This window comes from Phascolarctos cinereus, unplaced genomic scaffold (genome assembly GCF_003287225.1).
Source record: "Phascolarctos cinereus isolate Bilbo 61053 unplaced genomic scaffold, phaCin_HiC Scaffold_1;HRSCAF=81, whole genome shotgun sequence".
NCBI lineage: Eukaryota > Metazoa > Chordata > Mammalia > Diprotodontia > Phascolarctidae > Phascolarctos > Phascolarctos cinereus.
Genome location: NW_027555514.1, coordinates 265,399,745 through 265,418,333, shown reverse-complemented (window position 1 = coordinate 265,418,333; position 18,589 = coordinate 265,399,745). Strand labels below are relative to the sequence as shown.

General features: G+C 45.5%; 1 protein-coding gene across 1 annotated transcript in view; it reads right to left on the bottom strand.

Moving 5' to 3' along the window:
* ELK3 (ETS transcription factor ELK3) overlaps positions 1-18,589 on the bottom strand; it is a 96,500-nt gene that overhangs the window by 5,993 nt on the left and 71,918 nt on the right. Inside the window, exons 3-4 of the mRNA XM_021006448.2 lie at positions 17,736-18,533; positions 1,554-1,676 (exon numbers count right to left, since the gene is read on the bottom strand). Of these exons, the coding sequence (XP_020862107.1) occupies positions 1,554-1,676; positions 17,736-18,533 (921 nt within the window). The remainder of the gene's footprint in view (positions 1-1,553; positions 1,677-17,735; positions 18,534-18,589) is intronic.

Here is an 18,589-nt window from a genome sequence, read left to right as displayed (position 1 = left end):
TCATCTTGAGGATCAAATATAAAATGCTCTGGCATTCAAAGGTCTGCTTAACATGGTCCTCTGCTACCTTTCCAGTCTTCTCCCTTCTAGATAGTCTATGATTCAGCAAAACTGGTCTCTTTGCTGGTTCCCAAACAAGGTACTCTATCACTCCTCCAAGGCCCAGCTAAAATCCCACCTCTACCTTTCCCGGTTCCCCCTAAAACCAGTGCCCTCCTCCAGTGAAGTATCTATATGTTGCTTGTACATACATGTTGTCTCCCCCATCAGACTGTGAGCTGTGTGAGAGCAGGGACTGTCTTGTGCCATTTTTTTGTATCCCCTGAGCCCGGCATCTATTAGGGGCATAATAGTCTTGGGGAGGCACCGCAGTTCTGACACCCCTGTGTGGCTTGAGCCATGCAAAGTAACCTCTCGAAGCCTTTGTTTCTTCAAACGCAGAATGAGGGGGCTGGAAGGACATGATCATGGCATCACAGATGCAGAGTGGGAAGGGACCCTGTGGCCCTCATCTGGTGAAGCTCACACACCCCTCCTCAGAATCACATTTTTAATGCACATCTCCAGGTTACACTTGCAAGCTGTCTCCCCAGCTAGGCTGCATGCTCCTGGAGAACGAGGACTGTCTTTTACCTGGCTTTGTATTCCCCAGCCTTGGCACAGAATGCGACACGTGGTAGACTTGCCTACTGAACAATTACAAGGCAAACCAATTATGGTAAAATGCAGTTTATCTCTGTCTATGTCTGTCTGTCTATCCACCCGTCTATCTATCTATCTACCTATCTATCTATCCATCCATCCATCCATCTCTCCACCCCTCTATCTATCTATCTACCCATCTATCCACCCATCTATCTAACCACCCATCTTATCTGTCTATCTATCCACCCGTCTATCCATCCATCCATCCATCCCATCCATCCATCCATCCATCCATCCACCCATCTATCATCTATCTATCTATCTATCTATCTATCTATCTATCTATCTATCTATCACCAACTTCCTGGACCCCAGGGTAAAAGTCTCTGGTCTGGTCTCCCCACCTCCCTTTCATTTTATAAATAAGGAAAACTGAGGTTGGGAGAGATGAAGCAGCTTGTCAAAGGTCACACAAATAGCGTCAGCAGCAAGATTTCAGTCTAGAACGCTAGAATCAGCACTGGTTCCGCTGCATCAAGATGTTTTATGTGCATGTTTCTTCTCAGTGTAGTTACAAATTACAAGGATACCATTTCTATAAACGTAGGGATTTTGTTCAGTATTCTTTTTTTTTTCCCCTCTGACCTTAAAGATCAGAGGTTCTGGGCCTTTGGGGCACATGGATCCCTTGGGCAGACTGGACAAGTCTGGGAGGGTCACTTTTTAAATGCACATAAAATGAAATACACAGGATCACAAAGCAGCATCTACTTATGCATTTGTATCAAGATATAGGCATTAAAATATATATTTTTTGAAGTTCCCAGACCTTACCTTAAGAGCCCCTTCCTGTGGGATGATCTAATCCTCCCTATCTATCAGTAGGCACGTTCATGTCCCAAGCTCACCTGAAACAAAGTGTTGGGTCCTTGCAGCTGGGCAGAACTCAGCGGGGCCACCGGGCTCAGGCTGCTCCAGAAGTGAATGCTGGACAGCAGCGGGCTCGGCGTCAGCAGCAATCCGTTCGGACTCTATAACACAAACATGACACGTTCACCTCCATTTCTTTCTGCAGAAATTACCTCGTTGCATATTTATTTGTTTGGTTTTCTTTCTTTCTTTCTTTCTTTCTTTCTTTCTTTCTTTCTTTCTTTCTTTCTTTCTTTCTTTCTTTCTTTCTTTCTTTCTTTCTTTCTTTCTTTCTTTCTTTCTTTCTGCCTGCAATTGGGGTTAAGTGACTTGCCCAGGGTCACACAGCTAGTAAGTGTCCAGTATCTGAGGCAGGGTTTGAACTCAGGTCCTCTTGACTCCAAGGCTGGAGCTCTTGCCACTGCACCACCTAGCTGCCCCTCGGTTTAAAGCAAAATGCAGTCATGTTTAATACCTCTAAAAGAATCCCAGGGAGTTGGTTGAAATTCTGTTGTGCACCTAGCAGGTGCCTCATACCAAAAAGAGACTTAATATTTGTTTTATTCATTAAGAAAGCACATAATACATTTTATTCATTCACAGAAGGCACTTAAGTGCTTATTCATGGGGCAGCTAGGTGGTGTAGTGGATAGAGCTCTGACCTTGGAGTCAGAAGGACCTGAGTTCAAATCTGACCTCAGACACATGACACTAGGTATGTGACCCTGGGCAAGTCACTTAACCCTGATTGCCTCTCTGAAAAGAAAAAAAGCAGCTTATTCATTCATTCACTCAGAAACTTTTAGTAAATCCTTCTTGAATTGAGTTGAATTGCATTTATATGTGCCTACCTGGTATTGTGCATATAAAGGCAAAAATGAAAAACAGTCTCTGACCTCAAGGGGCTTCCATTCCTTTGGGAAAACCAAGTAGTTAACCTTCCTGAGAAACATCTGACCAAACGTATCTTCCCCCAGACTAATTCAGTTCAAGAAGCATTTAATAACTATTTGCTAAGGATGCCAAGCCCAAAATGGCATAATCCCTCTGCCCTCCAAGGGTTCATATTCTATTGGAGGCATAAAGCATGAATCCAGATCCTTACATACAGAATAAAGACAACATAACTACACAGTCATTTCAAAGGAGTGGGGGTAAAAGGCAAAGGCCTGTGGGTCAAAACCTCATACTTTTTCAAAAGAGGTAAACTTATTGAAACAAGTGTGTTGCTTTTAAAAAGAAAATTCCCTTGTGTTTCTATTGTTTTGTTGTTCAGTTGCGTCTGACTCTTTGTGACCCCCTTTACAGTTTTCTTGGATACTGGAGTGTTTGCCATTTCCTTCTGTGCATTTCACAGATGAGGAAAACTGAGGCAAACAGGATGAAGTGACTTCCCCAGGGTCACCCAGCTAGGAAGTGTCTGAGGTCAGATTTGAACTCTGGTCTTCCTGCCTCCAGGACTGGCACTCTGTCTCCTGGGCCACCAAGCTCCTTCTGTACTGCTGCCTTCTTTACAAGGCTCTTTCACACACAACTCCTAGGAGCCTCATATCCACACTGTGTGGAAAGGAAGGAAGGTTATTAAAGGTCTTTGTTTTGACAGATGAGGATACTGAGGTATAGAGCAGTTACAGTGACTAACCCAAGGCCACAAAGAATAGTAAGTGATAGAGCAGAAGCTTAAACCTAGCTTAAGAAATGAAAGGTAGGGGCAGCTAGGTGGCGCAGTGGATAGAGCACCAGCCCTGGAGTCAGGAGGACCAGAGTTCAAATCTGCCCCTTCCTGGCTGTGTGACTCTGGGCAAGTCACTTAACCCCAATTGCCACACTGAAAAAAAGAAAAGAAATGGAAGGCACTTTTTGGGATCACATATCTAGGCCAACAATTTCACTTTACAAATATGGAAACCGATTCCCAGCCTGCAAGCTGCTTCCACAGCTTCTATCCAGAGCAAGTTCTAGAAAAGAAGTTCTTAACCTCAGGCCATAGACAGGAGGCCTTGAATGGGGAGGGGAGGGGGAATTACACCTTCATTTTCACTAACTTAGAACTGAATTTCACATTTCCTTCCATTATTTAAAACCATGGTTCTGAGCAAGGTTCCATAGCCTTCATGAGACTGCCAAAGGGCTCCATGACCCAGAAAAGGCTGAAAATCCCTGCTCTAGAAGGCCAGTCCTTGCCAGGCCTGCCTACTATTTGGGGAATTCTTCACCTTGCTCCCAGACTGTCTTCTACCAAGTTGGTTGACAAAGGGATCAAAAACATAAACCAGACGGAATCTGAATCTGTAACCCCCATTATTGTCATCACTGCCTTATCAATAAGCCTTCAAACACAACCCCCCCCCCAAAACTTTAGCTTTTCTCTCTACATCACCTCCATTTTCAAATGGAATGCCTTCTCGCACTACCCAGAAAGTCTCTAGTCTCAGTACAAGGAAAGGGGGGAATCGGTACAGCAAAACTGATTGGCCTGTTAATTGACGGTCTATATGGTACTCTACACCTAGAGTCTATTACCTCTGCAAAGAAAAGGCATCTCCAAATGCTGAAGACAAGGGCTATCCCTTCCCTGCAGCAGCCTCTTTGAAAACTTAGACTCGTTCCAAATTTTATCCCAGCCAAGGAGGAGCATGGAAGGGAATACATAAATGATCACTTCTGGCCGTGTTGTTTTTGGGCTTGTTGTTTTTAAATAAAGTAATCCATCCTGTGCCAGATTCTTAAGGCCAAAAATCTGGATTTCCCAGGGGAGTGAGCACAGCAACCTAGAAATTCCTGGTCTGCGCCCCAGCAAGAGGTTGGTAAGAAACACTGACCCTGTGTCTCCAGCGTCACTCCTGTTCTCTGCAGGGAAAACTTTCAGCCTGAGCAGCTCAGGAGCCGCTCGTGACATGGCAGCGTCCCCTTGGGAGGCTGGTGATGTCAATGGAGGCCTTTGTCTGAGAGGGACGGCAGCAGGGGCCAGGAGTGTCCCAGATTGCATCATGCTGGACGCTTCTTAAGTTCTGAGGGAAGTCAGCCTAGAGTGAAATCGGGACAAACATCCTGAGTTCTGTGGCCCTATGGGAGCTGCCAGGAGGTAAGGCTCATACTCGGGGTTGGCTCAGTTCAGCTGCTAGTTGTGTGACTCCAGGCAATTCACTTAAGCTAGCACTCCCAGTCTCAGTTTTCTCACCTGCAAAATGGCAGATGAGAATGGCATAAAGTGAGCACTCCTCACCAGGCTGTTGTGAGGATCAGATGGGAAAACCTGTAAAGGCTCCGTAATCCTGAAGTGCCACATAAATCTTAGCTCTTCTTATTACTGTCATAAGCTGTATTAATAGACGTGATCATTAAAATGAATTTACATCTCCTTGATAGATTTTTGTTATTCAACAAGGATTTGTTAAGCACATGTGCCAGGCACTGGGCTATTTTCTTTTGGCCGCACACATACACAATCAGTACCCCACCACTCACATTCCCCCAAAAGAGTGAAGCGAAAGTGGCTACACGAGTGGATAGAGCACTGGTTCCAGAGTCAGGAAGAACCTGATTTCAGATCCAGCCTCAGACACTTGCTAGCTATGTGACTCTGGGCAAATCACTTAATCCCAATTTTCTCCAAAACAAAGATTGGGGGAAAAAAAAAGCAGCTAAGGAGTGACTGTCCACAGACCATGTGTGAGACCTTCTCCTTCCACAGGTCGCCATTTTTTGAGGAAGACATTCATCACTTGGTCCCAATTTGGTTCAACCTCAGTGTTGTTTATTCAACCTACAAGCACTTATCAGATGCCTGCTATGTGCCAAGCACAGGGCACGTGTTAGCTTATTAGTTGTGCCTGACACTGGGGATCTTGTTCACTTTTGGCTCTGCTTCCCTCTCAGTGTCATTTCTTTAAAGTGTACTTTCATGAATGCTATGAAATTTTATATGACCAAGCTTCACTCTCCCATTGCCTCCCTTCTCCAAAGGATGAGAAAATACACATCCCTCCCTTCTTTGCAGAACACAGGGATTCTGGGTTTGGAACATGCATACAATTAATCAGTCGATAAGCTATTCAGTACCTATTATAATGCCAGACGCCGTGCGGGATGCTTGGGATACAGAGATAGAAAAATGAATTATTCAGTTGAAAGCCTTTTTCATCATATATGTTGCTCAGCATCTATGTGGAGATACCCGGGGCTAAGAATGAGTAAGATGTGGTTTCAATCAATTTTAAAAGAACAACAATAATATTGATAATATTGTTGTGTTAATTATGTATTAACACTAATATACTATTAATGATCATAATAATGGCTTGATTTTGAATATAGAGCCTTAAGGTTTGCCAGGCGCTTTACATTATTATCTCATCTGATCCTGCCCACAACCCTTCAGAGAAGGTGCTATTTTTATCCCCACTTTATAGAGGAGGAAACTGAGGCAAACAGATCCAGTTGACTCACCCAGGGTCACATAGTGGGTAAACATCTGAGACTGTATCTAAATTGAGGTCTTCTTTACCCCAGGTCCAGGATTAATTAAGTTCTTATTATGTGCTTGGCTCTGTGTCAAATCCTGCCTCCAGCACTTTCTGGCTATGTGACTTGTGTGCTGTCAAAGAGCTTTGTTTATCAATTGTCAGTTAGTTTTACTGAACTGCCTTTTTTATTCTTTGTTACAAGGTTCCGAATGGAGGGGAAGAAGGGAGGTTTTTTTTTTTAACTAAGTATTTTCACACAGGTGTAGGCAAGTGGAAGGAGAGGACGGAACTGGGTTCATGCTACTGCTACTTTCTACCTGTGTGATCCTGAACCACTCCGGGACTCAGTTTGCCCATCTGTAAAAGGAGATGGTTGGCCTAGATGCTCTCCAACATCAGACTCTGAAACTCTGACACCATTCCTTAGCTTCGGAGAATGGATCATAATTCCTAACCATTACCCAGATCAGCATTTGATGGCATGGAAGAGACATAGCTCATTCTGGGTAATCAATACTTTAGGCGCCTGACAACAGTGCTCAGCTGAAGCCCCCAGGCTCTTAACTTGTTTACGTGTCCAACCACAAGAGGGTGCCTCATCAATTGTTCATGGAGGAAATCTTCCAAGGTCCCCCGTGTCCACATTCATGAAGGGCTCCAACCCAACCAGGAGTCTAAGCAGAATATTCCACAGAGGTTCCTCCCTGTAGCACCGCAGATGGTAGCAGCCCTTTCTAAGCCTAAACGGGTGGTTTCTGGAATTACTGTGGCCATAATGGTCATCGCCTGGTGGCTGGCCTTTCAGAGACCAGCTTCTCCAGACTTAGACAGCAAGAAATCCAACAAGGATAACAAGTCAAAGCAGTGCATCCGACTGGATTTAAATGGCCCCATGGATAGAAGCTTGACCTCAGAGTCAGAAAGACCTGGGTTCAAGTCCCCCGACTTACTCGTCCCTCTGGGTGACCCCCAGCAAGTTCCCTGACCTCGCATGGCCCCTGGGGCAACTCTCCAAGGCTATAAACAGAAGAATGGGAGCCATTCTACTTTGCGTCAGGGGAAGGTCTTCAGTGGGGAGTTCTCTCTGCCAATAAAATCAAAGGCCTAGGCCAAAAAAAATTAATCCTTTGAATAACAAATAATCACCAAGCATTTATTAAGGGCCAATCAGTGTGCTAACCTCTAGGGATGTGAAAAGAAATGGCGTTTTATCCCTCGTTAAAGGGGCAAAGGGAGGCAGCTTCTTGGATAAAGCCCTGGGCCTGGAGTCAGGAATGCTAACTCAGACACTTAAGGGCTATGAGTCATGGCCAAGTCACCCAAGCTCTGTTGGCCTCAGTTTCCTCATCTGCAAAATAGGGATAATAACACCACCTACCATCCACACCATTGTTGTGAGGAAAAAATGAGAGTATTTGTAAAGTACTTTGTAAACCTTAAAGCAATATATAAATGCTAATTATTGTTGTTATTATATTCGTGTGGATTAGGAAGGCCTGTGATTTCTACAATAAGAGGGACTCCCTACTTGAGGCCGACTGCAGATTTACCCAGGGCATCACCTAAAGGTTGAGTGACATGCCCATGGTCACACAGCTAGTAAGTGTCAGAGGCAGCATTAAAACCCAGGTCTCCATTCTGAGCTCAAGACTCTTCATTTATGTGCTGAGCAGTGAATGAGGTATTCAATCCAGCCATTTCTAAGGCCATTTTTTTGTTAAGGCAATTGGAGTTAAGTGACTTGCCCAGGGTCACACAGCTGGTAAGTGTCAAGTGTTTGGTCTGAGGCCAGATTTGAACTCAGGGCCTCCTGACTTCAAGGCTGGTGCTCTACCCACTGCGCCACCTAGCTGCCCCTCTAATGCCATGTTTTGACAATGGAACCTTGTCATAGTTGATTATATTCCAACTCCAGAAACATGTCCTGTATTCCATTCATCATAAGAAGGGACCCCAAAGGCCTTCCAACTTCTTCATTTTACAGATGAGGAAACTAAGGCCAGATGTGCCCAAAGTCACACAAGGAGTACAAAGTGGGATTGAAACCCGAGTCCTCCAACTCCAAAAGCAATTCCACAAGCATTTTTTAAGCATCCCAGCATATGCTGGGAACTATATGACGTGTAAGAGATACAAAGACAAAACGAAACCATTCTTGCCCTCAGGGGCTTACCTTGTCCCAGAAGGAAATACTTAACATGTATACAGATAGCCAAATAACTAAAAAGATACAAAGAACCTGAGGCATGTGTTGGAGTTAGAGATCAGTAAGCAATCATTAAGCACCTACTGTGTTCTAGGTGCCAACCCAAGCAAAAGGAGTGACAACCCCCACCAAGCGGCCGAGGACCCAGGATAGATGTCTTCTAGGAAGGAGATGGTCCTTGAGCCAAGCCTTAAAGGGAGCAGAGGTTAAGAAGGAATACCTTCTGGGCTCAGTGTGGGAGCAGGAGAGAGAATATTAGCCTAAAGAGACCAGAGACAGATCGGTCTGGCTGAATGTCAGCTGTGGGAGGGAACCCCAAATAGGATCTGCCTGGAAGGATGTGGCATGCAGAGTCAGTACTGCAAAATCCATCTGTGCAGGGATTTGAGATTTTGTTCACACTTCAATCACAAGGGGAGACCAGATTGTAGCCTGAAGATCCAGTAACTTGAAGAGAATGTTTTGCGTGGTTTCTAGGTTTAAAATGTTACTTGTAATACATGCAGATAAATACAGCACTATTAACTCTTCTCCTGTCTTGTCCTTCCCATCCCTACACTCCATGAAGATCATGTCATCTTAAAGGAGAAAACATTTGGTGGGGGACAGTGGTAGAGTCCCAAAGAACATTGGCACTGGAGACAGAGGACCTGGGTTCTGATCTCACCTCTGATGTGTGGCCTTGGGAAAGTCACCTCCCTAAGTTTCCGTTTCCCTCATCTTGAAAATGAGGGAGTTGAAGTGGATAACCACTGAGTCCTTCCAGCTTTAAGATTATGGTACCATGACCCCATTAGCCTTTCTGGGCCTCTACATGGCCTCTGATCATAGACTAGCTCTATAGCTATGATTCTTTCAGCTTCAGTTTCTTCATCTCTCAAAATGAGGAGATTGGAATAGATGATCCCTAAAGTCCCAGGATTTGCCCATAGTTAAGTGTCTGTTGTCTTTGAGGAAAGCAAGCACTGGCTTTAGAGTGACAGAAGACCTGGGTTCAAATCCCAGCTCTGGCACTTACTACATCACCTCACTGGCATGGACCTCCTTTCCTCCTCTGTGCAGTGAGGAGATCACATGGCCCCTGAGGTCTGGATCTGTGTGATCCTGTGATCTTTTGATCCTTCTTTTTTCCTCGACTCCATCACCTACTTACTGGACACTAACTGGCTGTGTGACCCTGTCTAAGTCATTTCACTTCTCTGTCCCTCAGTTTTCTTATCTGTAAAATGAAGAAATTAGACTCATAGCCTCTAGGGTCCCTTCCAATTTTAAATCTGTGATCCTAAGACTTAACTACTGTGTGACCTTAGATGCATCAAGTTAACTTCTCTGGGCCTCCATTTTCTTATCCATAAAAAGAGGGGATTGGATCAATGGCCTCGAAGACCCCTTCCAGCTCTCCAGTCTATGATCCCATGAACTTCAAAGGCTATTTTGTCCAATGGGAGTTAGAATCCCCCCTATAACCTTCCTGACAAGTGGTTACCCAGTCTTTATTCGAAGAACTCCAGGGATGGTGAACTCACTACCTCTCATGGCACTTTTGGATGTCTCTAATAATTAAGAAGCATTTCCTGGCATCAAACCTAATCCTGGGCCTCTACAGCTTCTACCATTGATCCTGCTCCATACGAACAATTTTTCTTCCCCTTGACTGCCTTTCTTCAAGAAGGTGACTGCACACTCATCCTTGAGTCTTCACTTCTCAAGGCCCTTTGTCCCTAATTACTTTCCACTAGCTTGAAGATGGCGTGAACTCAAGGCCCTTTGCCATCCTGCCTTCTCTTCCTCTGACTGTTCTCTAGTGTATCAGTGTCTTTCCTAAAATGTCAGGCCCGGAACAAAACATAACACCCCAGCTGTTATCTGATGCAGACAGAGGACAGGAGGGAGCCCAGGCTCACACAACCTTTTTTGTGTTCTGGATTCCTTGGGCAGCCAATCTGATGAAGCCCATGGACCCCTTCTCAGGATCTTATTTTCAAATGCTTAAATAAAATACAAAGGATAGCAAAAGAAATCAATTATGTTGAAATTGTTTTCAGAATTTTTAGAAGTTCTCCGACCCCAAATTAAGAAACCCTGATCCACTGCCTGGCACGTAGAAGGCACTATGTAAGCACTTATTCTGACTCCCCTCCCCCTCCCATTCTAGACCCCACGTCTGTCTTACATGGAACCTAATAATCCAGGTTTTTTGGTTGTCATGTGAGACTGCTGACTCATTGAATCTGCAGTCCATGAACATCCCCAGATCTTTCTCAGAAGAGCCACTGTTTAGCTCCGCCTCTCCCATTTCTAACTGGGATGAGCCCAAGCATGCGACTTGGCATTAATCCCTATTAAAATTTCATCTTCTCTTTGGATCCTGACTCTGCAGTCATTTGGCTCCAGCAGGTTAGCTTGCTTCTTGCTTTATGTCATCTGCAGATTTGATAAGCGTGACTTCCAAACCTTTATCCAAGACATTGATTAAAATGTTAAACCATGTGAAGCCAAGAATAGCTCCCTGGGGCATTTCTCTTGAGCCGGGATTTTCTTAACCTTTTCTGGATCATGGGGTCCATTAGGGGTCTGGTGAAGCTTTGCAGAATGATGGTTTTAAATGTGTAAAATAAAATGCATGGGATTACAGAAGAAATCAATTCTATTTACATAGTTGCTGAATTTTTTTTTAAGTTCATAGATCCCAGGTTAAGAACCCTTGCTCAAAAGATCTCCCTCCAAATTGACATTTAATGATTGATGACTATTCTGGGTTACAGGTATTCAACCTGCCCCAAATTCAAACAAGTATGCTATTTTCTAGTCTACATCACTTCTCATCCACAAGAAAATGTAAGAGATTTTATTCAAATGCTATACTGAAATCTAATTGTAGCTACAGTTTTCCCAATCTACCACTCTAGAAACCATGTTAAAGAAGAAAATGAGGTTAAGTCCGGCCTGACCTATACTTATTGAAACCACACTGGCCCTTTGTGATTGATTACTGCTTCCTTCTCTAGATACACACTAACCATCCCTTCAATCACATGTGTTCTGAAGTCAAACTCACTGGAGCTACAATGCACAGCCATTCTCTCAAGCACAAGCAGGAGACCTCAAGATGGAGTGTTTAAGGGCAAAAGGTATAAGCCAGCCTGCCTTATATGAGGGCTTCAGCCCTGGACCAAGGAGAAAACTAAAAGAATTCTAGCAGGGGCTAGCACTACTAGCTAGGTGGCACAATGGATAGAGTGCTGGCCCTGGAGTTGGGAGGATCCTAGCTCAAATCCAACTTCACACATTCACTAGTTGTGTGACCCTGGGCAAGTCACTGAACCCTGATTGCCTCCAAAAAAAAAAAAGTACCAGCAATAACTGATGCACATTTCATCTTGATAAATTGTAGTTCTGCATGACATATTGAACAGTGAGCCAAACTCCGTGTCTTGAAGATGTCGATTTAAGTCCAGAGTCTATGAATGACTCTGGGTTTTGGCTGAAGTCAGTTCACCCCAAAGTCCCCAGGCAGCTCCCAGATCTAGGAATTAGAGAGCAATTTTAGACCTCCATTTGGTGGAAAGCTTCTTTGTACCAGGAGTTCCTCTGCCCTGCTGATAACACAGGTCCAGTTCCTATACCCTATGTATACAGGCAGATGATAGAAAGAGAATTAGCAAGGTTACCTCTATAGAGAAATATATTCTAAGGAAGGACAACTTGATAAGACAAAATCTAATTATATATTGACCTGGGCTAACCATTTAACCTCTCCTTGCCCCAAGTGAGTTGCTAGGACCACAAACTGCAGAGTAGACACGCCACTGTGTTAGTGAGGGGAGTTTCCTCAGTGGAAAGTCCCATTGGCAATGAGATCATAGTTTTAGACAAACAAAAATCTGAACTAAGTGGGTTGAACAACTTCCTGGTTTGAATCTGTATCGGACAACATAAATGCCAGTTCTGACTGGCATTCTTGGGACCCTAGATTTAGGGTTGGAAAGGATCTTAAGAAGCCATCCAGTCTGACTCCTCACCCTGGTAAACTATGAATTAAACCCATCTGGAGCAGGAGTCACTGGCAGGGAAACACATGATGCACTGGGTTTGTTCTCTTCACAAGCCAAAGCCCTACTCCCATCTCGCCCCCTGCTTACCCACTGGCTGGTGGTAGCAGAACAGAGAACTTGATTTTCAGCCCCCAGGATGATGGGGAACCACATAGCTGGGGCGGAATGTGATGGCCTCCACACCCCACACATCCACACCCCACTTTATCTCATACTTAGGGTATGACTACAGCTTCAAATCATCACATCAATTGAATAAATGAAAGAAAGATAACAGCTTTAATATTACAGGGTCCAGTACAACGTCAATACTGAGTCATCAATGTTTGCTTGTCACTGCTTATAAAAATATCCTAGGATTTGACTGTTCCTACTCTGGCAGTGAATCCACCTGAGTTCAGGAGCCTGAATATGGTGAATGAGATGGATGAGTCACAAGGTTGCACCTGTGGAGGGATTTTCCATACCAGGTACACTCTACCCTGATAAAATAAATCCAGGACTATTCCCGCCCCCCATCACCAAAAAAAAAAAAGTAAATCTTATGTCTGCAGATAGAAGGCACAAAGGATAGGGAATCAGGAAGGCTCCTGCTTTGGACACTTGCTAACTTCGGGACCCCAGTCAAGTCCCTTAACCCCACCTCCATCCTCAGTGTTCTGTGAAATGGGAGTAACAGTCACTGACTTCACAGGGCTGAAGTGAGCATCAAATGACAACAAAGAAGAACTTGTTTTAAACCTTCAAGCATTAAATAAATGCTAGCTATTTTTTTCAATTCTGAAGAAAGCGCTTTGTAAAACAGCGCTATCCAACTACCGTCATTTCAGGTGAGGGGAATGGAAACTGGAAACTCTCGTTCTGATCCTCACTTACTCTGATGCTACCCCATGGTAGGATTTTGGACAACTCACTTCCCTCATCTGTCCAGTGAGGGGGGCTGGGCTCAATGGCCTCGAAGGCCCCTTCATGCTCTCACAGTCAATAATTGTTAGTAAGGGCATCAGTTCAACGTCTCTCAGAAACCCTCTCATCAACCCCCTCATTTTATTAGAAAGAAATTGGGACCCAGAGAAGGAAGGTGAGAGGCCCGTGGTCACATGGGAAGTTAGGGTCAGAGGCGGGACTTGAACCCAAGTCGCTGAGACTGGAACCTCAGTACTCATCATCATCTCAGGGCCTAGTGGCCTGATCGCCGCTCCGTCCCTTTGCATGGGCTTTCCTCATTCCTAGAATGTTCTCCCCACCTCACCCAGATTCCTTCAAGGCTTAACTCAGATACCACTCCCACCATTTGCCAGTGTCCTCTGTCTCCCTAGAAATTATTTTGCATTTATTTCCTTAGAGGATTAGAGATTTATATTTAGAGGGGGCCTACATTTCAGAAATGAGGAAACTGAGACCCCAAGATGTTAAGTGATTTGCTCCAAGTTGCAGTGAGTGTCTGAGGCAGGATTTGAACTCAGATCTTTCTGGTATCAAGTCGAGCACCTTACCCACTGAACCAGGCTGCCTCTCACTGTGTAATTGTGTACATGTTGTTTCCCTCCTGTGGAATGTAATCTTGATGACAGAGTCTATCTTTTGTGCTTGTATCCCATCACCTAGCACACAGTAGGACTTCAAGAAATGCTTATTGAATGACTGACTGAAGAAAGGAGAAGTCAATTCCTAGCTGTGTGACCCTGGGCAAGTCACTTAATCCCGATTGCCTCACCAAAAAAAAAAAAATGAGAAGTCAAGCTTCCTCTGACCATCCAGGGGTGAAGAGAAATGGGGTCATCTTAGCCTGTTAGAACCAGATCTCCAGAAAAGGTGAGGTGCAAATACCCAACCAGAACCTGCCCCAACTTCATTTCAGACCATTCCAAGACAGGCCATTTCTGCAACATTTTTTTTTAACTATTCTAAGAGCAAAGGAATTTCGTGAGAGGAATTTCCATAACTGTCCTACTTGGCTGGCAGTTTCCAAACTCTCTTTATTCCGAGCCCTAGAGATCTGAACTATTCCCAAAGCATTTACCTGCCCTTCTTTCCATCACATTTCTGCTTAGTGAGAAAATACCTGTTTTCAGTGGCATAAAAACCCATTCTGACATTTTGAAACCTCTCCCTAATCTTTATCCACCATGTCGTCTCTGTCACTACTTGGGCCTGGACTCTGGGAAGGCCAAAGCTAATCTTCCTTCCACTCACACAAGGTTATTTTAAACTGCTGTGGGCAAATCCCTCTCCTTCCCTAAGCTGACTCAGTTCCCTTATCTGAAAAAATAACCGCAAGCACTTATATGATACTTTAACATCCACAAAGAGCCTTACAAATAGTATCTCATTTTATCCTCATATCAACTGTGAGTGGGAGATGCTATTATTATCACTCCCATTTTACAGATGAGGAAACTGAGGCAGGTCAGGAGTCACGTGATTCGCAAAGCTAGTAAGTATCTCAAACCAGATTTGAACTCTGGTCTCCCTGCCTCCAGGCTCTTTCCAGTTTTCTTGACTCCCAAGTCAAGGTGGAATGAGCATGAGAAAGCATCATTTCACACATAAAACAGTCTTCATTCTGCAACAGAAAACGTACTAACTCAATCCCACTTCTCAGGGTGTCATTTGCTTGACCTGTCTGGGCTCAGTTTCCTCGTCTGTAAAATGAGGAAGGTCGGCCTCCCCCTATGGTCTGGAAGCCTAGCAAGGGGCAGGAGCCAGGGTCCCCTCGGTCCACTGCTCTAAATTCTAGGATCCCAACAAAAGCTCGGAGCCCAGCCAGACTAGAGAAGGCTTCAGAGTTGAGACTAATGAACCATGAGCCTGGAGGCCTCTCTGCCACTAATGTCACTGGGTCACCTCTGCCCTTCAGTCTCTTCACCTGTAAAGCATAATACCCTCTCGGGGTCCTATCCAATCATGGAATGATATGAGCCTAACTGTGGCTAAGCTTATTTCCAGCCCCTGTGGCTCTCCTGAAAAGCTCTCCCCGGGAGGAAAAGGCCATCTGGCTGAGACATCTGTCACCCTGATGACTGCCAGAGTGCTCTTGTCGGAATCGATCTGCTCTCTGGACCCGGCTCCTCCTTCTCCCCCACTGCCTCCCATGTACTAGAAAGAAGGTCTAGAGAGAATGAGACTAGACTCATCCAGGAGGCAAAAGCCATGGGCTGGCCTTGTGGCTAGGCCACTCATAGACTGGGTAACTCTGGGCAAACTCCTTAATCTCTCTGAGCTCCAGCTCCCCCATCTGTAAAATGGGAAGAGAAATATTCACACTGCCTGCCTCATAAGGCAGTAGTGAGGAAAACACTTGGTAGATTGTGAAGTGCTCAATAGTAATGTAATTGCTTACATTTATATACATGTATATAAAATCTCATTCAATATCGTGGTAAAGATGCATGACCTATTGTTATCACTCATGCTGAGGACTCACACCTTTCCCCAAAAGAGTCAATAATCAAACGTTTATTAAACACCTCCTATGTGCCATGCACTGTGTCAGGCCCAGGAGATACAAACAAACATTAAATACTCCCTACCTTCAAGAAGGTGATGAAGAAATAAGGAATAGTTAGCATTTATAAATGACTGTAATTTTTCAAAACACTTTAGCAATATTATCTAATCCACAACAACCCTGGGATATAGGTGCAGTTATTATCCCCGTTTTAAAGGGAAACTGAGGCAGACAGCACTTGAGTGACTTGCCCAGGGTCACCCAGCTAGTAAGCGTCTGAGGCTGCATTGGCACTCTGGTTTTTCTGACTCCAGGCTCAGCGCTCTGTGCATTCTGGCGCCCCCTCGAAGTCTGAACTAAGATGACAGAGGACATTCTCTACATCCCCAGGGCCAGAATCTGCCCAGAGGTCTGTAGGGTAACTTACTTTTGCCAGCAAGGAGGCCTGGAATAGCATCAGCCCGCTCCCTTGGTTTAGAAATCTGGCATCAGGGGAGCTTTGCTGGCTCGCTTCGTGGTCCACCAGACAACCCTGATCCCTGTTCTCTTTTCCAATTAACAGGAAACTCGGACAACAAGGCTTTTTTCTACAAATATCCATCTGGCCTAATGGTGGGTCTGGCCGTTCATGAAAGGAGAAGGCTATGTTCTCGGACCAGGAGTCAGAGAAAAAGATGCTGGATTAAAAAAAAAAAAGCTTTGAAACAAGCTATGTGTGGGGTTTGAAACAAGCTCAAAATGATTGGGGAATGGATGAACAGACTGTGGTATTATGCATATTCCGTGTCCCTTTCTTGGTTGATTTTCACCCCCCCCACCTCCAGCTTGAAATTACTTTGTATATACCCTGAGGGACAGCTAGGTGGCGCCATAGTGCACAGAGCCCCAGACTCTTCTCTAATTCAAATCTGGCCTCAGATACTAGCTATGTGACCCTGGGCAAGCCACTTAACCCTATTTGCCTCAGTTTCCTCATCAGTAAAATGAGCTGGAGAAGGAAATGGCAAACCACTCCAGTGTCTTTGACAAGAAAACCCCAGAATGGGGTCACAGAGAGTTAGACACAAGTGAAATGACTGAACAACGACAATGCAGGGGGTAGACTGGGAGAGCTAGAGTTCAAGGTCCTGAGTTCCAATTCTGGCTCTTTCCAGTGGTCATGTGACCTTGGATAAGTCACTTCCCTTACAGAGGGCCTCAGTATATAAAAAGGGTTGGACTAGATCAGGGTAGGAGGGGCAGCTAGGCAGAGAAGTGGATAGAGCACCCGCCCTGAAGTCAGGAGGATCTGAGTTCAAATCCAGCATCAGACCAAACACTTCACACTTACTAGCTGTGTGACCCTGGGCAAGTCACTTAACCCCAATAGCCAAAAAAAAAAAGTCTAGATCAGGGTAGGAGAACCTGCAGCCTCAAGGCCACATGTGGCCCTCTAGGTCCTCAAGTGTGACCCTTTGACTGAATCCATACTTCACAATACAAATCCCCTTAATAAAAAGATTTGTTCTGTAAAACTTGGATGTGGTCAAAGGGACTTAGAAGTGACCTGTGGCCACAGTTTCCTCACCCCTGGGCTAGATGGTGTCTAAGGTTTCTTCCAGCACCAGATCTATAATCCTATGAAAATTTCAATTGATCTACTCAACCTTTCTTTAAAAAATCATGGGTTTGATTTCCCTAAAACTAATGGATATAGTAATGAGAATCAAAATGCTAATAATGTGCGTAAAAGTGCTTTTCCATTGGAAAGAACGTGGAGACGCAAGTTAATGTGAACATGCCGGCCCCTTGAAATCCCTGACCAACACCCTAAGCTGTCCCAAGCAGACCATTTCTCCTGTTGTTAGTGTTCTCAATGGAGGGGAAAAGAACAGCAGTGCACGTCTGCATGATGACACCCGTTCCTATTTCACAGGGATTCTCCTTTGGGGTCCCACGGCCATCCAGAACGGGCCAGCCCTTTGTCTTGTACCAGTCGGGTCTCCCGGCCGCAGGGGTCTTACCTGTGCTGTGAAGAAGGCTGGAGTGAGAGATCCTGAGGGAAGGGCTGGGCTGTTGAGGGCAATAGAGCCGATGTCGTTGCTGGACAGGACCAGCGGCGGGGCTGAGATTTCCAAACCTTTGGGTTTTTTAGCCTTTGGGGGGAGAGATGGCGATTTTGTCTTGGAGCCCGAGGAGAGATTCAGAGGCTCCAGAGAGTCAGAATCCCGGTAGCTGGACTCTAGGAAGAGACTCCTGGGTTCCGACGGGAGCGGGGAGTCCGGGGACAGGGAAGGGGACCGGGAGGAGCTTGGGGAGGCGGAGGAAACGCTGGCTGCACCGGGCAACATTAAGGAGGAGATTTTCGCGGAGACCGAAGAGGTCAAAAAGGCTGAGGCGGCCGCGGCCTCCGAGGTGGACGGCAGAGACACCACGGGCCTCATGATGGGCTTCTCTGTCTTATTAGTCACAAACCTGATGACCGTCCTGACCTCGTCCACCGGAGGGGCGCCCCCGTCCAGCGGCTCCTCCAGCTTCTCCATTTTAATGGGCTTAAACGTGTCCGGCTGGTTCTGCAGCGAGTTAATGGTGAAGGACGAGTACAGGCCCGAGTGGATGTACTCGTTCCGGCTGGCGCTCTTGAGGGCCGACAGGCTGGGCTTGTGCGCGTCGCGGCCCTCCGAAGGCACTTTGCAGTCGCCGTCCGGCAGCAGCAGGCTCTCCCGGCTCAGCTCCACCGCGTGGGGGTCCATTTTGAGGATCTCGGGAAAGGACACAAATTTGTACACGAACTTCTGGCCGATCACCTTCTTGATGATGTTCTGTGGACAGAAGACGAGAGGGTGGAAGCGTCAGTACAAGAAAGCAGGCGCGGCAG